Genomic DNA, 23133 nt, shown 5'->3' on the forward strand with positions numbered 1-23133 from the left:
CTGCTTTGAGTCAAACGGAGGGCACTTATTTCCTGTTCTCTACAGTTGGGGGTGCCTCGTGCCTTGTGGTCTGCAAAGTTGACCACAAACTGCATTACAAATAAACCTTTTAGACCTTTAGAGCTGTAACTATTAAAGTAGAGATAATGAACTATAATCACAATTAAACAGCTAAACTAGCCAAAATCATCCAACATTTATGGGTTTACTGCAAAGCCGGTGATCAAATGAATGACAAAAAAGGTTGTCGAGCCTTGGAAGTGTGTGTTTGACATAAGCCAGCATCATTTGACAATAAGAACAGAAGCCAGCAGTGGAAAAGCCTGTCACATTGTTGACACAGTCAGGAGACCGATACAGTTAATGGGTTAACAAGCTTAGTGTAGCTGCTACATTCAACACAACATCAGTGACATAAAAGAATAAATGGTCATCACATACTTTTAACCTTACAAGTAAACAATGTGTGTGTCACATAGATAAGCTTGCAGTCTTAATGCGACATTTTAACATATATTACATGGATTTTACACACTAAAATTAAGGATTAGTTCTTTGCGTATAGTTATACATGTGTGTCTGTGTGTGGGTATGACTGTCGTATGTGTGTGGCTCTATTAGGGTACTGATCCCTGTATGGCTTCAGCGCACAGGCACACTTTTCAACTCCTCCCCTCTGCCTTCAGCCAGGGTGTGATTAGAGCCAATACAATCTTGGGCAACCTGCACTGAGAGAGAGAGAGAGAGCAAAAGAAAGAGTGGACAGCCACTCTGGTGCACTCTGGTGGTTCCAGCATCAGCGTCACTGTTGCTTGATCTCCAACAGCCTAACTGGGGCATTGTGGCTCATGCAAGATTCAGCGAAAAACACAGCAAACTACTCTAATCCCAGTGGACGGATTTAAATGGACAAGGCTGGGCTTTCTTCTCAAAAACTTTTTTTCACTTAATGTTAATGTTTCCTGGATTCATGAAAGTGCTGCAACTCCGTGAACTAATATTGTTTGGACAGTTTTTCATCTTTTTTGAAAACATGTTGCTGTTGACTACACCAGAAGAACTTCCACAAACATTCACGTCTTTGGAAACATGGAAAGCCACTACTGCCTGTTGAACACCAGCCATACAAGACTCCCAAGGTGTGACATGTAAGCAGTGACCACAAATTAAAGAACAACTACTATTTAGTGAGGACAATTTCATCAGCTTTTTATTCTGAGCAGATTTATAATGCTTGTAAGTGCAGACTCGTTAGTTTTGTTAACTTTGACGTGAGAAACACATCTCCAGCTTCTTGTGACCGCGTTGATCCAGTGAATTATGGATGGCAACCTGAGCACTTCAAATGGGACCAACCTCACAGGACACAACTATGCAGCTGGACCCTGGAGCCTCGTCATACTGGTCATCATCATACTGATCATAGTGGTGGGAAACCTGCTGGTCATCATCGCTGTGGCTCGTACTTCGCAGCTACAGACGACGACAAACATTTTCATCATGTCCCTGGGTTGTGCGGACCTCATCATGGGGGTCCTTGTGGTACCACTGGGGGCCACTATTGTGGTGACGGGTAAATGGCTGCTCAGTGACACATTCTGTGATTTCTGGACTTCTGTAGATGTGCTGTGTGTGACAGCGAGCATCGAAACACTCTGTGTCATAGCAGTGGATCGGTATATAGCCATCACAAGACCACTCAGATATAAGGTTCTACTCAATAAGTGGCGTGCCAGAGTAATAGTTTGTTTAGTGTGGGTTGTGTCCTCCTTAATTTCCTTTGTACCAATTATGAAAGGGCTTTGGCGTGATGATGATCCCACAGCAAAGAAGTGCTACGAAGACCCTGCATGCTGTGACTTTGTGACCAACAGGGCCTTTGCTATTATATCCTCTATAGTGTCTTTTTACATTCCACTGCTCATAATGATATTTGTGTATGCAAAAGTTTTTCTAATAGCCACACGGCAAGTCCAGCTCATAGATAAGAATCGCATGCGTTTCCAGAATGAGTATCCAACAGGGCAGATGCAAGTTGCTTCCCACATCAACAATATCATGCCATCGGTGTGTGCAGGCTCCAGCAGCTGCAACAGCGCAGTGCGGAGAAAAAGCGCCAAGCGAAGACCGTCACGGCTAATTCTCGTCAAAGAGCACAAGGCCCTCAAGACTTTGGGCATCATCATGGGGACCTTCACTGTATGCTGGCTGCCGTTTTTCGTCGCCAACATCATCAACGCTTTTAACAGAGGCGTTCCCTCAGAGAGGACCTTCCGACTGTTAAACTGGCTGGGTTACATCAACTCCGGCCTCAATCCTATCATCTACTGCAGGAGTCCAGAGTTTCGTACAGCATTCAAGAACCTGCTGGGCTGTCCGTGGCTGTCCGCCCTGTGGCTCAATACAGTGTATAAAGAGCTGCGGACTCGCTGCTCCTGCTTTCTATGGTCTTCAACCGGTAGGACTGAGGGCAGTCTGGCCAGTACTCAGGGAAGCAACAAAAGTGAGGAGGCTTCCCCTGGTACTCTGCAGTTAAATGGCAGCACTCAGTTCAGTGACTTATCAGAACCAGAAACCCAATAGTAAGTTATTTTGTTTTATCTTATTTTACCTTCACAGTCATTTTTAGAAATATAATTAATGTTTTAAAAAATGTCCACTTCCTACAAACACATAAAAACCTCCACCTTCCCAAGCACAAACAGTGAAACCCTATTTAAAGACTATTAAGTGAATGATTTTGACAGCTAGTGGACACCTGAACACAACAGCATCCTTTTAATAGGCTATTTAAACAAATACATTTTATAATATTACATTATGAAATTTCAGTGCATTTTATCGGAGAGAAACTTTTAAACAAATCTCTATGAAACTGAGAGGACAGTGAGGTACTGTATATCAGGGAGTCCCGTGGCCTCTAGTTTGAAATCTTAGATTTCTTATTCGTCTTATTAGTCTTTGTCCTTTTAATTACGTTTTTCCATTAATTCAATAGACCTACGTGTTACATCAGTGGTCTATCATGTGAGCAGATCATTCGCCCAGTGAAGCAGAAGTGTGAAGGCTTACAGAGTAGAATCAATGTCACGGAGAATCAAACAATTTACATGACTTACCGCTTTTGAACATCCTGCTGCAGATTAACAAAGTATTGCACAATGATGATGGTAAAAAACACGCCTACGCATGTGCACTCTTTTTAGTTTGACAATTAATAGGTGCCAACAAAATAATCCAAAACAAAAGGTCATAGAAAGTGTTATTTATATGTCATGTCTTGACTGAACACTAACATCTTTATCTCAAAGACATTTTCATTTTCAGGGTAATTTAAACCAGTCTGATATTTATGGGATGTCAAACTAATTATAATCCATTCTTTTAATCCGTTATTGACTTGTAAAGGTTTAAACACATCCTCTTGGTATTATGCATACTGTATATGTCCAAGGACTGTACATCAATTTTTGGAAATTTTGAGTTTGATAGAAAACCGTTGTTTTACTGCCCACTAAAAGTAGAAATCCATATTTGGACATGTTCTAATACATCAGTGTGCTGCTGTACAGGAGTAAAATAGATTCTGTGGAACAGTGCAGAAAAATAAATCATTTCTCAAGCATTGGCTGCTGTTGGGGAGATACAATATTACAAAACTAAAAATGAAACACAATATTCAGATTTTTATGCACGATTCAATAAACGTTTGAGGACTGTGCCTGTATCGCTTACTGCACTATGTTACCTGTAATCAATCTTTGAATCCAGCTATTGTTAATGCAGTAAAAATAACTAGCCGATGTCCACAGTTTAGGGTGGTGTACGTTTTTAGCACAGTAGTTAATAATATCATTCATTTAGTTTTTTATAGAAACCTCCGTACTGTAAATGCAGATTTTTTTGGTCAATTTCATTATCATGTATCTAAAAATGGTGTCTCATATTGATAAAGATGACACATGACTCTGTAAAACCACTGGGTAATATGTAAAAGGCTGATTCGGAGAACCACTTGGCACGTTTGAGGACAGATATATTCTCTGAATATTAGTGTGTCTCTGTGCCTGTCAGTGGGCCTCAGTGGGCCCTGCCCAACACACCCTGCAGCAGATAAATCTTTATCGCTTATGCACAAGACTTCCCCCATAACTGGAGAGGCTGTTTACAAGACTGGCAGCCAATGAGAACACTCTTGTTAACACAAGTTAACTGGGGTTGGACAGCTCAATATTTGATTCATTATTTTTCTAAGACACCACTATATGCTGACAGCAGGCCTGTCGCAGAATACAGGAAGATATATATTACACAATTATGAGTTATTAGCATAATTGGTTGTTTCTAGAAAGTATATCTATTAAGTAAAATTCTGGCTATCTCTGGTTTAAGAATTTTGCAACTTACATAATTAACTTAAAATATTTGCTGTAAATTTCTGAATTTGACTCACTTGAGGCATTTTGTTTTGAAGTGAGTTCAATTCAATAAATTCCAATAAATACATTTTGTAATTATTGTCTTCAGAAATAAAAATAAGATTTGAAATTCAATTCCTAGAAAGCTTTCTGTCTGTTACATCAGATCCACAGTATTACAGCAGTACAGGTTAAAAAGCCAAATATGATAAAGAATATAGTTTCACTAATAAGTATGATTGTTGAAAATGTAACAACTTATCATAATAATTCATATTTAATCAATCATGTGTCATAATGGAAGGTTTTAAGGGCTGTTGTGCTGTCACAAATTTAAATTGTATCTTGTTTGCATGAGTTTCTGATTAAAATCGATACATTTAATTTCAGTCAAGCACATACATATGCAAAATGAGTTGTTCATTTCTAGAACATAAAATTTAAATTCACAACTCATAATTCAATTTCATTTGACACAACTCTCACTTACACCATAGCCTTCGCCATTCTCATGAGTAACCCAGTTTTATGTTTCATTTTAAATATTTACTTTGCACACTATATATCATTTTCTCTTCTCTGTTCCTCTCAGTGGAATTTTACAGGCATAATCAATGGGGCAGTAAACCGGCAGACATTTAGAAGGATATAAAAGTCTTCCTTAAAAGGAGCTTGGTGTGTTCTGTAGTAAATCACCCCAAGGGGAAGGCTCAGCGGACTCACCCTGCGCTTTGAGCAGGATTACAAACCTAAGTGAGACCAGCCGTTCAAGAATGACTCTGGTGGGGCCAAGGCTCGAAGACAGGTTTAATGAAGGAATATGACAAACGGTTCCAGGTAGAGTCTGGGCCTCTGAAGTGGTTAGTTATTGCCAATAATGCCATGCTAGGCATCTGCTGGAGATCATGCACTCCTCAGTCAACTTTCTATATCTACTAGCAACACAAAAGAGCAATTGAGGAGCACATTTTATTTAAACCCTGGGACAACATGCAACTGTAGGTTTAGTTAAGTCAGGAGCTGGTGTATCCCAGGGCTGATAAAAAAGAGAGGTACAACCACTGGCATGAATGGTTACTAGGGAAGAGTGGCTGCACTGCACAGACTGGGCATTATCAATATTTTGTTTTCATGGAAATACATGGAGGCATATCACTGCTGCCCTTATCAACATCCACAGCAGCCTTCAGCTTCTGTCACGTATGCACCAGGTTATATGAAGTGCAATATTTCATTCTCTGCCTGACAGAATTTTTAATTAATCTTTAATGATCATAAACTTAGACGTTTTTGGTCAGTGGAAGTGAAGGCAAATGAGTTGTGCAGACATTTTTTTCACAGAATGACTTTGGGTTCAGCTGTGTCTTCCTTTGTTTTTGCCAGTCATGTTGCTCTAAAGTGAGACCGGCTGCTACTGCATTAGTCCTAATATGTGTATCAGAGGTATTTAGGACAAAATCTTCATGTTTTTAAAAGGCATTTTAGTGTGTTATGAGCAGAGTGAGTTTGTTAGCACAGTTTATCCATGATTGAGAACACCAAAATTAAGCTAACAGAGAGTGGAACATTTTATTTCATGGAGAAGCAGCCAACTAGGTTGTGGACTAAATTGCAGCGTGAATGTGGCGCAGTGAACATCACCAGGGCTCTCCTATTGAGCACAGATACGGGACTTAATATTCCAGCAGAGGTACAGCACAGAAATCATATAGGCATGTGAGAGCACTGAACAATAATCATCATTATGGAGCTCATGCTACAGGAAACATGTTGTGTGCTACAGCTGTGCTGCTGCATCACAATTAAAGTATCAAGAGACACATGAGGAAACGACTTGTCAACCTGTTGCTGAGTAACTGAGAAAACAGGTCTAAAAGCTGAAAAAAGATATCCTGCATGGTCATCGAATGCACACTAAATTATTTTCCATCTCAGAAAAAGTAATGGAGGATAAACAAGAATAAGATATCATGTGAAAAGCAGACACTAATGGCACAGGGACTAGAAATCACAGAGGGCGAGCTGTTCAGATTTAGCTCTTAAACAACTCCTTATGGGTCACAACGAGCGACACAGGTGCATAAAAAAACAAATACGGAATATATTTGGATATATGTTCTTATTCTCACCTTGTTAACTTTCAACTGTGGTGAGCTAAAAAAAGCACAAATAACCAGACACATTACACCAAGCACAGAGAGATTACGGAGAGTGTCATAACCAGTATAAATACTTACTTATAAATACGTGGCTCATTACTCCAAATGATCGTGTAAATATTTCAGACATATTAGACGACAACTCATGAGGACAAATCTAAAAGGACATTGTGTTTATAATACTGGCATTTCAGGTTTATAAGTAACTGTGTGTTACTGGAACAAACTGTATCATTATGCCGGCTAAATATGTTGATATAATTGTAATTATGATTATTTCCCACACATGCATGCTGTATCCTCCCAGAGCGCAGTGCTGTATTAATGGACACTTTGTGTAAAAATATAGCGTGCAGTAAATATGGAAGACAATTTAAGAAATGTGTAAACAAATATTTCTAATGTATTGTGTACTGTGCAGGGTAAGTTGTGTGTTTAACAGGAGTTAGTATTGGTGACAGAAATTTGCTGCCCAGCCTGTGATTGACAAAGCTACAAATGTGTGGCAGGTTACAGCTCCATGTGATTTCAAAGCAAGTGCTGGTGTAATAAGTTAAGGCACTGCAGTGAGCATATCATTAGGCGTACATTAGGGCAACCTGATGTTTTGATGGCATTCTAGGTGAGGGCGGTGTGCACTAATGCTTTTTTTCCTGTGCTGTGAACCCTGTAATTCTGAGCTTTTCTCTGCAGCATGCTAACCCAGCTACACACATCAACTTCCATAATGTGCATTTAGTTAGCTTAGAGTGAGATCAGGCCCAAGAGAGCATGAAACAAGGAGCAGGATAAAGCAAAACATGGTGGTAGTGACCTGTGGGAAACCTCCAACACTCCCTTTCAAGCCTGGCTGATATCCGAACCAATCACACTGCATCACGCTCTATAAATGAAGGCATCCGAGAGTTGAGCTAACACTTGAGAGCGGTTTAACTCTAAATTGTTTAGGTTTGGACAGATAAAAAAGTAATAAACCGTAACTGTATTTACTTTCTGCTGTATACCCACAATCAACTACTGCATGTCTTAAACCTTTAGTAACAAGACTGTGTATAACAGTAATTATATTTATGGATAGTTAGAACCAGTTAAATAAAAATATTCATGTTTGATAACATTTACTGTGTTGAAGGCATTTGATAAATCTGGCATTTTTTGCTTAGTCATTTTCTAAACACTGACTTGCTGTATGACTCACTTGTAGTTTAACTTTTAGAAAATTTGAAATAGAGTTTTACATTAAGATCTAAAATCTACATAATGATACATGGAACTTTAACAATTTTTTAATACATCAACATGACAGTCACTTTGTTATACTTTTTATATGTTTGTCAATAAGACTTACAGTTACAGTTAAGTTGCAGTCAGCTGTTCTTAGTTTAATTATATTAAGTTATTCAGGGGTATTTATTTATTGAAACTTGTGTTAAGTTAATTTAAGATTGTTAAAATATTTACTCTGTTGGTAACTGAATAAATTAGTTTAAAGCCTTGCCCTACTTTATAAACCTATTCATGAGGAAAATCATCAGTAGCTGAATCTTGTCGCTGGTTCTACACTCAGTTTGTTAGGTACAACGAGCTAAAACTAATGCATTTTAATGACAAAATGACTTTATATCAGCTATAGTTGTATAGTAGTGGTGTTGTTGAATTGTATTGCATTGGAGAGGTATTCTTAATAGGTATTTTACCCATGGGGTACAGCTTCCCAAGTTAATGCAACATCTCTATCACTTTCAACTAAAACTGAACATTATAACTTTCATTAAGGATTCATTGCAAACATTGTTTTTCTGAATGTACACACACACACACACACACACACATACACACACAGACCCACACACACATATATGTATTAAAAATCATGTTAACTAGGCTAAATGATTTCTAATTACATACCCCTTCAACAGGTACATCTCAAGACAGAAAATACACATGTCACAGATGATGGATGAATTTTCCTTTAACCTTGATGAGCTTAGCTTCTTTAACGTGAATGGAGACTACAGAATATGTGCAAGCTATGTCTGTGGTTTGTGATTTAAAATAATCCAACAACGCGTGTGTGAATGTGAGATTCAACAGAATGTATAACATAATATTATTCCTGGAGTCTTTTCCCATTAAATCATCCAAATGCATCAGTTTAAACTGGGATGAGGCCACACTGTTAATTGTTCCCTGCATATTTTTTTGCCCGTATGCATTCACTTTTCTATGAAGCTTACAGTTCCAGGTAATTTATGTCATCCTGTGGAGACATGTACAGTGGACGCGATAGCATCAGAATTCCTGTCTTGTTGGGGAGAAGGTTTCACAGGAGTTTCACAAAGGATAAAGAGATGATGGCAAATTTGCAACAGCTTTCCGTAATTAGCAAAAAAAAGAGAAAAGGAAATGAAAGGGAACAGGTGCAGAGATGATATCAATGCTGTTTTTTCTAACTGCAACATACTTATAAATAACCTGCAAGACAACAAACCGTCGTTGTTGTCTTGGAGATTTCTTATCTGATAGAAACTGAAATGCTATGCAGGGTGTGACCGGCACAGACCAACAACTCCTCCAGTAACACAGAAAAAAACACATTTGTTCACATGTCATAGAGCAGCACACCAAGTCAAAGATATAATGAGATAGCTAACTGGCCTCAGTGTCTGGTACTTTTCAGTTCAGTTCAATTAGACCATGTGTTAAGAATTTAACGAATTTATGGGATGAAAAAAGCAAATGCAAGTGACATACTTACTCGCATACTTAATGTTGGATCTTGTCATTCTGGGTAATTTCTGCCTTTTAACTTAACATTTAGAGACTAATAGAGACTAAATAGCACACTTACAAAACAGAATTCCACACCAATTACAATGACATTAGTCCCAATGTGAAATCACCTAATCTCTCTACCACTTTTAAAACACATTCATGTCTGTTGTAGCAGGGGCATTTATTTCAATGGAAACACCACATGCTAATATATCCATCTCTTTTCAGCTTCACATTGGAGGAAAAGCAGGGATGAACTGTAAGATGTCAAGCTGCTGAAGCAAACTATGTTCTCCAGTCGATACTGTGACTCCCATAAAGGCTGAGCCCAAACTGCAGTGAGGACAAACGAAAGGACAACCAGCAGGATAAACCCAGCTGAATGAAACGGATGACTGGATTGACTGCCGAAAAACAGCTGATTTGGTCTAGACAGGAACATCGTGGTTGTCTCTGTGGACAAGAGATGGACCGCTGCAACTCAGCACTTCACAGACATTAGGTGACACCAAAGTTGAGCCTCCTAGTGTCATCTAAATACCGTTTGCAAAAGACAATACTTAATAACTGCAAGTTTTAAATGCATTCCAGCAAAACCTTTGGACACAGTGTATGTGGCCTGTGGGTTCAAGAATTACATCATAAACTAATTTTGTACAATATATTATCTGGTAAGTTATCTATTTATGATACACTGAAGCTGTAGCAAAATTAGTTGTCTAACTTAAAACAAGGTCATAATTGGCAAGGCTGTCTTCACTGTCCAGTTAAGAAACATACATTTTCATGGCACAAACTCATCAGTGTAATATCAGCTGAACCAAAGGGCTGTGCATTCAAATATTCAATTGGTGTCTGATTGCAGTCTTAATCTTTCTCTTTTGAGCCTGTATCCGCACAATATTTATCTTGCTTGAATTCGCTTGTCTGTGTTAAGTTATACCAGAGGTATTGAAAATGTTCAGGACACCTCAAACATCATTCCTGTCAACAGTTAACCGTCAGTTTAAACCATTGTGCAAGGTACAGTATTATAAACTGCAGGTAACCCATGGTATTGGTAAACTCCTGCCCTATTTTCCGTCCTTGGTAAGCAGCCATGTTATAAGCTCAATGACAACTGAAATGTCTGAAATGTCCAACTATAGAAAAAATAATTATCTTGATGGAGGAAACAACAACAAGGCATCCCATATAACAAATTAATGAATGAGTTAGAGGCAAAATCTCATTCATTTTTTTTTATATCAGGACATCTTTGCATTATTGATGACACAAAAGCATCTGTTGCATTGAGAAATAAAATATTATAAAACTGTGTAACATTGGTCACGTGTGCTCTGTGTGCAAACCCACAACTATGGGAATTTGGTAAATCATGTAAAAAATGTAATGTAAATGTGATCCACATCAGATTCCAGCATGGACAGGTCACAGTCCTGAAGCGACCCGCATGATGAATGAAAAAAGTCACATGAATTCTGATATGACTGTTGACATTGAGGACACATCACATTGCAAGGAATCAGATTTGGTTTCACTTTGGCCTGCAGTCAGAACGCAGCCTAAAACAATGGGCACATTAATCCAGATAGATGATTTTCAAAATAATAAATGTCAATGCTATACATTCAGGGACCTTTCTTTGTACCAACTGCAATAAAAATGGCCTTTATCCGCCTCCATCCACCATATTCATTTATTATAGCATTATCACCTTCTACAACAGTGGTTTCCAAACTTGTCTACTTGTGACCTCTTGTCACAGGTTATGACTTCATCAGTTGTGATCAGTTTGAATAAAGACTTATTTTTCATTCTCAGTTTGTTTCATTTTAAGCAATTTTAGAGGCCTAAAGCGGTAGGAAGTTTTCAATATATCAAAGAAAAAGAGAAATGTTGACAAAAGTCCAAACAAAAGAAACTGTATAACTGTTATTTTGTATAACTTCTCTAATCATCTTCTCATCTTTATCTTCTTGTGAAGGGAACCATTACTCCGCGATCAGTGTAAAACTACTGTTGATGTGAGCTCAACAGACAATTCTAAACAACTTTCTTATTTTATCTTTTACTTTAAGTAATCCTGCGCCCACCGACACCACTGTCATCTCTTGCTCTGCTACTGTTTGAGCAGGCGTCATGTTATGGGAGGAATTTACAAGATTTGGGACGTTAATAAATGAATAAAGAGCATAACCAGTGACATTTTAAAACAAACTGTGACCAGCATTAACTCTGCCAGAAAGGGCTCTGTGACTACTGAAATATCATCCAGCAAAATGCCACAACAACTCGGAGTGGAAACAATTATCCTGTCTGAGAGTTAAGCCACATTCTTATCAGCTGATTCCTGTTACAATGTTTTCCATGAGCAGGATTAGATTGAAATCAATTTTGAACTTCTCGTTTTTTAAAAGAAAATATAAGCCCCCACAAGTAAGATTAAGATATTAATACAGGAAACAAAAAGTGATACATCATATACAAATGATATTCACCATTATAGGACCATCATAAAAATATGTAAAATACTACACATTTAGACCATAAACTTGCTTTGTTGAAGGAGCAGCTCTTCCACATAGGAAAACTGTCAACTCCAAATGACTGAATACTAATTACATGCCATGTTGTGTTACTGGAATCAGTTTGAATGGATGTGTTTGCAGTGTTTTCTATTAATCATGACAAAGGCCCACTGATCAAACACTGGTGTTTGATTAAATGTTTTTAATCGTGCTTTGAAGTGTGCAGCATTTTTTTTCCCTTTCTCTCTCTTCTCTTGATTGCACATGCAAATCACTTGACTTTAACTTTGTGTGCCTGTGCCAACAACTTGTCCCCAGCCAGTGTTGCAGCACAGATTTCTTCAGGACAGACAGATATTTTCAGAACACAGAGCGGCATTTCAGGCAAAAAAAAAGTCCTTTGACGCCAAATTTAGACTCCAGAGCTCACCAGTTAGGAGCCCTTAAATTCAATTGAGTCAACAGCCCCTTAATTAGATAAAGTATCGTAGATTCATGCTGGTAACATGGTAGCATGACTGAGGCACATACCAGTGAGTCCAGCTTTAAACCTCTGCCATGGCACCCTCTTTCTTACTACTCACATTAATAGTAACATCATTATATGACAGTATAGTAGATATAGAAATCCAGAGATGTATTTTTCTCAAATGACCACAAGCTCGGAGTCGTATGGCTTCATTATAGGAATTTCTGCTGCTACCTTTGTACCTGTGTTTCTGGGTCCATTTTGTTGTTAGACTGTATATTACTGTCACAGACAACTGTGCAAACAGATAGCATACCACAGATATTTCATCTGCAGTAACAATGTGGTTTGATGGGAGGAAAACAAGCACAGCAATTGACAAAGTCAAAGGTAAATATTTTGCTGTCAGTCCATCAGGATGAAATGAAAGTCTCTTTTCTCCACTCTCGCCATCACGTACTGGCATTTAACAAAGGAAAGATATCACAGAAAGGGGAACGATACGATTCACTCTGCTGACAGCTGAACACAAGGCATGCATTACATTTTGGGAAAGGATGTATCTCTCCCTGTTTGTTGCCTCACAATCCACTGACACACATCATGATGCTGCTGCTAAAGTAGCTGATTCTCTGTAAGCTGTCATGTATTCAGAGACATAACACAGAGTACAGTGGATGAGGCAGACTGAGGCTGAGTGTGTCTCTTCAATTAGCTACTCTTTTTGAAATTGCTCCTTGGGAGCTAATTGACAAGACTAACTGCCTGGTTTGGCTATCTACTGCCATCTAGTGCAGTTATTTGTGATTACCAGCTTCATACAGTGAGTGATTTTCTCTTCCATAAAAAGGCTGCAAGATTTTGTACTTCTCAATTCCCTGCGTATCCTTTATCCCCATTAAATGACTACTCTTCAGCTTTCGGCCCAGAAGAAAAAGCTCTCTTTCAATAGATCCACAAGCACACTACAGTGCGTGTGCATCAGACATACTTTGTTATAACTCGAAGTGCACTGTGGGGAAGCTCAGTGTCGTTTCTTCACTGGTACAGGCACATACGGAGTACCACTCTCCCACCACTTAGACAGAAGCGAATTCAGATTACAGATCGAGAGATAAAAAGCTAAAAAGCCATGGTTTAAAAAAATATCTGTTCTGTACAAACGTGGCTCAGTGGAAGCCATGAAAGCAAGAAACCCACAGCAAAATATGTGCAGCTCATACTGGTTCTACACAGACTGTGTGAACCCGCAACACTACAATTAAATGCTGCCTCTTGACTCCCTGTCGAAGCCATTGTGACTTAATTAATTTAAGGAGGCTACAGCCTTCAGAAAAACCCACCAAAACAAACCTTAATGAGCAGCAGAGGCTCCTCTTTGAACTGACTTGTTGTCAGCGTTACATGCTGAAAAAAAATACACTTGGCTCTTGTCTCGTCTTCACCAAAAACTGATCCTTTCATTTTCCAGACAGGCTAGCCTATTTGAATGATAGCACACTGCGACGGCAAAAGTAAACTCACCAGGGCCACAAATTAGCTGGTGACAAACTCATCCATCACCGTTGCCGGGGTGACAGTATCCGAATACGTGCCGTAGCCCTGGCAACAGATGCTAAACAAAAGGCTCGCGGCTAGCGGGCTGATTTGCCTGGCTGGGTTCAAGATGAGCCGACCTGGCAGCAGACTTGATGAAAGAGGGGTCAACAAAAATGGAGACCCAGGAGGTAGTCTCTCCGTGCTCACCGACACTTTGACCGCAGCAGTGAGACCTGAAACAAGGCTATTGTCTGCCTTCAAGAGAGACATTGACGTCAGGAAGGTTTACCTGGCAGGGAGAGGTGAGTCCGGTCATCTGCGTTTATCTATCCCGGTTCTCTAGAGTTTCAACCCGGAAACCAGAGCAGAGCAGTACGGGTTTCCCCCGCTCCCCATTTGCATTAATTAATTCAATTAATTATGAATGTACGCTCTGTTTTCTAATGTTAGACAGCTGATCTTACTCAGACATAATGTTGTGTAATGTTAGTCAAAAACACATTCTTTGAGATGGCATTCACCGCAGGCCTTTAAAAATCTGTAATATAGCATGAAAATGGTGTGCTTGCCTCAACCATGTAACTTGTACATGAGTAAGACGTTGCCTATGTGAGGCCCCATCAGCTTTCTGTCAGCATAATTGAATAGATGGCCCCCGTAGTCCATTTACATTGAATTTGAACAATTGAATTATTCGATTTAATTACTGACTCAGAGACATTTTGAATAAGATATTACTCCTTAATATCTTAATGGAGAGCTCACAGTGAACCAGAATTACAGTAAAATCAATAAATACAGGTAGTATTTAGTTCTGTCATAATAAAGTAGTTCCAGCTCCAGGATTTGCGTCGTTGGTTTGTGCATAACAGGGACAAAGTGAGGGGCATTCAGAAACCCTCTCACGGTCAGATAAGGGTTAGCCTTAATTACCTAATTTATTATCTTCTTAATGGTACAACTTTTTTTTTTAAATCTTTACCCTGACATCCAGCGCAAAAAACTATCTACTAAGACCACTTCTTAAGCATATTCCTTAAAGCATTACCACATCGGTTTAAACGTTTTACCTGATAGTTGGCTTGCTTGTTTCTGTGACATAATAACTACAAATCACTTTAATTAATTAATATTTCAGTGTGTAGGATTTAGTGGCATCTAGTGGTGTATTTGCAGTTATTTAAGAAATAGTTTATAGTATATTAATTCTATTTTTGGGTGGACTCAATTACCGTTCTTTTCCTTTCCAGTTTACTTTGATATTCTCAGGGGTTTTTTGCAGTTTGATACAGTGTTTTGTTGGATGATGGATTTGTTAACCTCTGTCTTTCGCAGAGTATTACAGCGAGGAAGGGAAGACCTTTGAACTGCGTCTTGTTGGAAAAATAAAGCAACAGCTAAGCGCTGATACCACTCTTCTTCCGGAGTATCCACCTTGTTTTGGTTTGGCAGAATTCAGCCAGCAAGCCACAGATGTTGCTTTGGGGAAGAGCTCTCGGGCTGTAATGGAGAACCGGGTAATCACAGCACAGACATAAATACCGTAACTGATTCTAGCCTATATACACCTCTGTTTTCACAGCAACAAGCACACAGAGATGAAGCAGTAGCCAGTACCTAACCATCCAATCAATCAGCACCGTCATTACCTGGTGGCCCTGTGCAGAAACCTCTAATTATTTTGGTATAGATTTACATCCAGCCTGTACTTCAGAAAAAATCAATAGATAATCACCTAAGTGTTTTAGCATTAGACATATTGATAATAAGACTCTGACCTTTGTTGCAGGTATTAGGTGTCCAGACTCCCGGTTTTACTGCTGCTGTTCGTCTTGGGGCAGAACTCTTGAAACACTGGTATGATGCCAGTGATGCTTGGTGCGGGCCCGTCTACCTTTCTTCCCCTTGTGATGGTAAATAAAAGCTCACTTCCTCTGAACGGAATTTAAAGATACAACCACAAGTGTGTTGTATAGATTCAGTTAGATTAGGCTCTTAAAACATAAGTTACACGCTGTACTTTGTAAAGATATATCACAAAACAAGATTCAAATCGGTGAGATGAAAAATGAATCGTGGTATCAAGGTGCAAAGACTTCAGTTTCCCTTTTGAAAAGAGAAGGTGTTTTTTCACAGTTTATAAACTACCTCAGAAATAAAGAGAAAATATATTTGGTAGATTTTTGTCTGAGAAATAACCTTTTTTAATCTCATTTTGTCAAAACAATTCTGAGAAAATCATATTGTGAATTGTATTGAATCGTGAGTTGAGTGTATTGTTACATCCCCACTCTGTACTGTGGTGATTGCAACTGTATGCGCTACTGATTTACTCCCATCATGTCATTAATAAGACTAGAGGATGACTCACATGTACACCACAAATACCATGTTAAATGATTGGTAAACAATGAAAGTACCAGAGGTAAATAAGTCGGCATTACTGCTGAGGCGTCTCCCTACAATATACAGTACGTGCATTTGAATGCACAATTAGTTTATTTTTACCTTTACTTCCTATGTATGTTACTTTTAACAACGATGTCTATGAAATCAGAAAGAACCTGTGCAGTTATCTTCTGCTCCAACAGTAGAGGCAAAAAATAAATAAATAAATGTGAAACACACAAGCCTTTACTTCATGAAGAGTGGCCCTGTCACTTACCATAGATTCCCTGGGGTGTGCAGAGGAGCATGGCGTCCTCTGAAAAAACACAAATTAGTGTTTATTAATTTTTTCTTAATGTAACTCGTCTGTGGCAACTAAATGCAACTATTGATTGCTTATGCTATGATTATGCTATTTCTCCATTCTTTATTTCTGGCTATTGTCTTAACAAAATTTCTAATATGTAAAATTTGAATAACGCTAAGAATCCCATCCATATAAGGTACCCTCATCAGTAACGGGGGGCCACGGCCTAACGTTGTCAATCCAATTACCCATGTTGTCACTCAGCCGACACAACAACTTGCCACCGCAGTAATGGCAAACCCCACAAAGTGGTCGCCTGATTCATGTATATCAACATAAGTTACTGTGACACACACATAAGAAGATTTCTGAGGGAAAGAAGTTGACCTTACAGTGAAAACAAAATGTGAACATGTGGTCGATCATATGGAGGCAAACATGTCAGACATTTATTGAGAGGATTTTACACCTTTCAGTATAGTCACTGCTTTACACAGGATTTATTGGGAGTTGGAGATTTTAATGTGTCTTGCACCTTGACATATTAAATTGAAGTGCCGCACAGAAGTAAGGGCTGAGAAATGTGTTATGTGCATTGCTTGAAAATGTACAGATAAGATGTGCATGTGGTGTGAAGTATTCATTTTCAAATTTATATTATGATCATTGAAAATATACAGGTTGTGATAGAGACAGGAGTGGAAAACTGCAAAAATACTACTAAAATCTAGCCAAGACTAGAGGTCAGAAGGTTGGAAAGTTCAATTATTTCCAAACAAAATAGTATTCACACTCACAGCGGTGGTTCCACACTGTAATTACATCCTGGGGCTTACAGCAGGATTCACCTTGTGGAGTTTGTACTGCTGCTGGTATCTAATGTTTTGTCCTGATCTTCCCTGCAGACTCATTGGCTGGTATCTTCCAGGCAGCAGGGATCCAAGATATCCGTGAGTATTATTACTGGGATGACAAGCAGCGGGGTGTTTGTTTGGAGAAGCTTCTGGAGGATCTGGACAGGGCTCCGGAGCGAAGTGTTGTTGTTCTCTCAGCATCTGCCCACTACCCAACTGGAGCAGACCTCTCTCAGAATCAATGGGCTGTGATTACACAACTCGTCATGGTAACTGACGTGTACATTTAAGCTCTAAGCAGAGGCTAAAATGATCTTCTATCAGACAAGTAGTTCTTCACTCCTACTTAGATCATCATTTGCTGTTCTGGCACTGTTTCAACAGAGGCGTAGGCTTTTTCCTTTCCTCTTGCTGCCTGCCCAGGCACTCTGCAATGGAGATTTAGAGCGGGATGCCTGGCCTGTACAATACTGTGCATCACAGGGGATGGAACTCCTCTGTGCTCAGTCGTTCTCCCACTGCTTTGGACTATATGGTGAGAAAGTGATGTTTAGAATATCTCTCATTCCATGGATTTATGTGTGTCACTCCTATGGCCAAGGGACTCCACGTGTCAAAAATGAGCTCGTAGTGCAAATGAAAACAGACAAGAGCATATGTATTCATGTCTTACCTATTGTTCGCCAGGAAATACACTCATAGTGTTTAGGCAGTCCCAGTCACGCTTTGTGTTGCCCTCCAATTTTACTCTCTTTCTCCTGAGCTTTCTATTAGCAGGTAACTCATTGTGAGGCAGATCAGCCTGTGTCTTGTTTCTGTATGACCTGGTGAATATTCTTGCCCAGAACTGGGTGGCGAATTTTATTTTCCAATTCCAAAGTGTCCCTCTTCGATTTTATTTTCAATACCAAAAACTTAAGAGAGAGTGAGAACATGGTGTTTCTTTACATCAGACTCATCTTCTTCCTCTCTCTCGCCAGGTGAGGCTGTCGGACATCTCTTGTGCGTTTTGAAGCAGAACTCCCACCGGTTATCTTTGCAGTCTAAAGCTGACAAAATAGTCCGATCCCTGTGGGCCCAGCCATCTGTCGGAGGAGCACATGTTGTTGCCTCAGTGCTCAGTAACCCAGCCCATCTTGTTGAATGGTGAGTCACGTTCCACTGGAATGAATAATCTGGTGTTTGTTTGGACGGCCACGTTGCTACTGTATCTGTAGATGTCCGTAGTGATGTTTACCTGGCAGCGTCCTAAGCATTTAACGGCACTAGTGACAAAATCTTAATTTCCACAATGCACCCTTGATTTTTTGCTGATATTGAATTATATAATAATAGATATTATTTCCTAAATGTTGTCCCTTGTCTTTCCCAGGCAGAGAGAAGTAAAGTGCATTGTGGAGAGATGTATGCTGATCAGAGACATTTTGAGAGAAAGGCTGAGACTTTTGGGAACTCCAGGCTGCTGGGATCACCTGACTCAACAAGGTGGACTCTTCTGTTGTACAGGCTTGAATGGTGAGTACTAAATAGTTGCTGCCATAATTGGACTTTTATAGAGTTATTTTTCAAATATAAAGAAAATTATTCACTGCACAAAACAAAACACTGTCTGGTATTCATTTTCTCAGCTCTCTCTTTTCTTTGCTCTTTTGTATAATCCTTTGAAGTAGATAAATGCAGCTTACAGTACATTGTTATAGATGAATTGCTTTCAACCAAGGCCTGACATCTTGGCTCTGTTTGAATATAATATGCAGTTATTGCACATATGCAGCAGTCATTTAAAGGATTTGCAGGGAATGTTTTTTTTAATTTGATTATTTAACAATGGAAATGACTGTTAATGTTTAATACATTTATTTACATGGACTGCCAGAATGTTTTTCCAGATCAAGATTTTGTTTAAATACTCTCTTTTTTGTCTACTTTAGGTCAGCAGGTAGAATTTCTGTCGAACAGGAGACACGTGTACCTGCTCCCCGGTGGCTGTCTAAATGTCAGTGCAATCAACGGTGGTAACTTGGACTATATAACCGAGTCTATCCATCTGGCTCTGACCACTTCACTCTGACCATGTGGCTTTTGATCATTACATCAGTGTCCTAGTGGCTTTTCAGCCTGACTGAACTTTTCATTAGTTGAAAGTCTCAATTTCAAGTTCATCATTAGTGTTTCAGCTCCAGCTATTGCACAGTAAATGCTGTTAATCATACAGAAAATATGTATGGAATTATAGGATTGCTTTTTGAATTGCTGCTGACTTTTCTTGACAGAGGTCCAAATATTAGTAATTGTAACACAGACCAGACTGTTATGACCCTTCAATTGAGAAGACATGAGTATGAAATGAGTTCAGGTGTCCTGTGTGTGGTATATATAGAGTGATGAAAGAAGTACTCAGATATTTTACTTAGTAAAAGTAGCAATACCACAGTACAAGTAAAAGTGTTGATTCAGAAAACAATATTAGCATTAAAATACAGTTACATTTTCATAATAAAAAGTCTCGATATGCAGAATGGCCCATTTTAGAATAATGTATATCATATTATTGGATTATGATTATTGATGGTGATTAATGTACGCATTGCTTTAATGTTGCAGCTGGTAAAGGTGGGGATACATTTAATTAATTTATGTACAGCTGGATAGCTTCTGAATATGAATAAAGTATTGTCTTAGCCTATAATAATACATCATAATTTATTTGTTGAATATATTTTGTATAGAATTACAGTAAAGTAGCAGAAAATTTAACTTTTCAAGTAAAGTACCGGAAAATTGTACTTAGGATAGAAATGTAAATGTATTTTCTTATTTTCCACCACTGGCTATATCAAGTAAAACAATACGAGTGTAGTAGATTCTTTTGTTACAGTTTTGTTCCTTTATCTGCTGTAAAACACTGCCAGTCACTTAAAGGCTTACAGGATAAACTGTATATTTTATATTTATACATGATATTGTATTGGTGTTTATTTGTTGTAGTCTGCCAGAACCAGGAAATAAGTCTATAAGACTAAAGCCAGCAGCTCGTTAGATTAACTCATTAGCTTAGCTCTGTCCAAATATAACAAAACCCATCTAAAATGACCCCCAGAAGCTCAAAATCAACATCAGATTTGGTTATGTGTGTGACACAGTGACAAGCCACAAATTGTTTTGTTTTTTTTAAGCTTCAGGTTTTGTAGTGATTAAACAAATAAGATATATATATATATGATGTCGAACTTTTATTTTCCATATGTAGTAGACATAAATGTGAGGCTAATGTCATGAATGGGTGTGAGTAACTTTAAGTTAATCTGAGTTGAGTGAATTGCTCTAGATGGAATTTTGTAAAATCAAAAAAAGGTATAGCATCTTTTAGTGGCTATATACTGTGCTTTGTTAGTAACAACATGTTCTGTACAGTAAGTGATGACCAGACTCACCAGCACTCTTTAAAACAAGGTGAATCAAGAGCTTAATGGTCCAAGGGTAACCCTTAGAGGGATCAGCCTTAGACAAGCCGCCATATATTGCTTACTGCATCCAAAGCAAAAGGGTGCTCTCTTTCTTGCTTCAAGGATTCCTTTCAGTGTCTGTAAACATCAGTCAGAAACATAAATCTCTCTATTGAAAACTATGTACGCAGAAGATCTCAGCTGCATTTATAATTCATGTGTTTGCTGAATAAACAAGCTTGACTTTAAACGTTGTCACAACGTCTGTGCTTCTTTTGAGTCTGACGCATTCTTGCGCAAACATACGTTATATGTATTTAAATCATTTTACTTAATAATATCCAGATGCTGCAGGTTTAAGAGATTTGGTGCTTCCCACACGTTGACCTTTATTCTGAAAAGAGTTTGTATTGGATTATTTGGGGGTTTTACTGTCACATGGTCCAAATATCGTTTTAAGTAAAATTTCCTCTCCACTAAAACATTTCCAACTGATGTGAATGTATTTTACAGCAAATGATTGTTCATCTGAGAAACATCAATGAGTAATCCTCTCCTCTATTGTCCTCTGTGGTCGTAATAACATTAGCGAAACAACATTTTTGATTATTTTCTTATTTTGTTAAAGAAAAACATATTTTTTTGGAAAACACTCAGCTTTTATCTAGCAAATTTTATATCCACAGGAGCCCTTTTTTCATTTGTGAGTTATTCCACTATTGTTACTATTTGCGATTTAGTTCTGAGAAACAGGTTGCAACAAGGTATTTAATGGAGGCAGCGTGCCCACTCTTTTCATTTCAGTGACCTCGGGTGAACAGCATGGATAATCATCCGCATCCACTGTCATACAGAGTCGGAGCCATTAGACGCTGTCTAGAGCCCTTTGATTTGCATCTGAGCATGCTTACATGTACGCAGGGTTGCAGATACTCACTCATATCACAGGTTTCAAGTCTGGGGTAAGTTGTTTACATACATACTAACGTTTCACATGCAGTTATTGCAGCATACATGAATGAAGAGGATTGTCTACAAATATTACCATGGAAACTGAACTTACACAGTCTGCAAAAAACCAAGCGTTAATGGAAGAAATGTGTCACTTGGTTTCCAGTTAATGTTTCAGCATTTCCTGTGAATCATGTTCAAATTCATGACAAACAAGACTGGACCACTACTATAGTTAACCCTATAAAGTTACGAGTGTATCATATTTGATACATGAGTTGTTGACCTCTACATCATCAGTGTGAATGTGTATACAATCACATACATGCAGTACCTGGATAATCCACTAGGAATCAGTAATTTATGCACCAGAGGGCCTTCACTTGAGACATCCAAAATGGCTGCCGTCAATCAGTGACCCACATTTTTCAAGAATATTTTTGTCAATTTTGAAAAAGTTAAGGTAAGTAAAACTTTCAAATTGTTACTGAAACTTCAAAAGGAATATTTAATGGATTGATGTAATGTAAAATTTATTAATATTTCATAACTTAATTTATAGTAAAACCATGTTGAAAATGTGTGTATCAAATTCGATACAGCAGGTATTAAAGGTAACTTTTTTGAAAATCTGTCAATTGCCATTTTATTGCATTTCATACATTATGCATTAATTTTCTCATTTAGGTACACTAATTAAAGGTTTAACTTACATAATTATGTATATTTAGAGTACAATTGAACAAAAATTTTTGAACAAAAATTTTATTTTGTATGTTTGAGGAAAAAAAGGAAACTCAAAGTTTAATGAATTAAAAAATGTTTTATATGTTTTGTTTGTTTAAGATAAAGAAACTGAGCAACAAATTGCACAAAAATACCAGACCGAGCAAAAATTATATGCTGGTTCCACTGGTGGATTTGTCATTGCTGCGTGAAAACTTCATTTCAGCAGATGTATGATGTTGTGTTATATGGAAAAAATTTATTTTGTATGTTTGAGGAAAATTTTAAAATGAAACTCAAAGTTTTAATAGGTTAAAACTGTTTTTATGTATTATTTTTTATGGGTTTTTTTCAAATTTCATAAAGACCTGCTGTATCAAATATGATACAAATTAGAATTCATATATGCAAATTGATATTTAATTTTTTTATTATTATTTGTCAGCAGGTTCAATAAACACTGCAGTAGAAAAAAAATAGAATTTTCTGGCAATTGTTTCATGGTTCAGGCTTTATAGGGTTAATACTCAAGTATCCCAAAAATATACAAATATGCCAATATGAATAGTG

The 23133-nt window shown here is 38.1% G+C and overlaps 2 protein-coding genes across 2 annotated transcripts; both read left to right on the forward strand.

The window, feature by feature from the left end:
• The first annotated feature begins 736 nt into the window (after nucleotides 1-736).
• Nucleotides 737-10672, forward strand: adrb3a (adrenoceptor beta 3a). Its single transcript, XM_035658787.1, has 2 exons — nucleotides 737-2582; nucleotides 9581-10672. The coding sequence occupies exons 1-2, from the start codon at nucleotides 1321-1323 to the stop codon at nucleotides 9606-9608; spliced, it is 1290 nt and encodes a 429-aa protein (XP_035514680.1). The 5' UTR covers nucleotides 737-1320; the 3' UTR covers nucleotides 9609-10672.
• Nucleotides 10673-13113: 2441 nt separating this feature from the next.
• got1l1 (glutamic-oxaloacetic transaminase 1 like 1) lies at nucleotides 13114-21081 on the forward strand. Its single transcript, XM_035657770.1, has 8 exons — nucleotides 13114-14193; nucleotides 15227-15408; nucleotides 15681-15804; nucleotides 17492-17709; nucleotides 17825-17975; nucleotides 18421-18586; nucleotides 18813-18955; nucleotides 19372-21081. Exons 1-8 carry the CDS (start codon nucleotides 13965-13967, stop codon nucleotides 19509-19511), a joined length of 1353 nt encoding a protein of 450 aa, XP_035513663.1. The 5' UTR covers nucleotides 13114-13964; the 3' UTR covers nucleotides 19512-21081.
• The last annotated feature ends 2052 nt before the right edge of the window (nucleotides 21082-23133 follow it).

The sequence above is a fragment of the Morone saxatilis genome, unplaced genomic scaffold, assembly GCF_004916995.1.
Source record: "Morone saxatilis isolate NCDOM2014 unplaced genomic scaffold, NCSU_SB_2.0 Contig16, whole genome shotgun sequence".
NCBI lineage: Eukaryota > Metazoa > Chordata > Actinopteri > Moronidae > Morone > Morone saxatilis.

Coding starts and splice junctions, on each gene's coding strand:
- adrb3a (XM_035658787.1), top strand. CDS start 1,321: ATGGATGGCAACCTGAGCACTTCAAATGGGACCAACCTCACAGGACAC. Junction 2,583..9,580: donor TCAGAACCAGAAACCCAATA/GTAAGTTATTTT, acceptor ATCTCTTTTCAG/CTTCACATTGGAGGAAAAGC.
- got1l1 (XM_035657770.1), top strand. CDS start 13,965: ATGCTAAACAAAAGGCTCGCGGCTAGCGGGCTGATTTGCCTGGCTGGG. Junction 14,194..15,226: donor GGTTTACCTGGCAGGGAGAG/GTGAGTCCGGTC, acceptor TGTCTTTCGCAG/AGTATTACAGCGAGGAAGGG. Junction 17,976..18,420: donor CCACTGCTTTGGACTATATG/GTGAGAAAGTGA, acceptor CTCTCTCGCCAG/GTGAGGCTGTCGGACATCTC.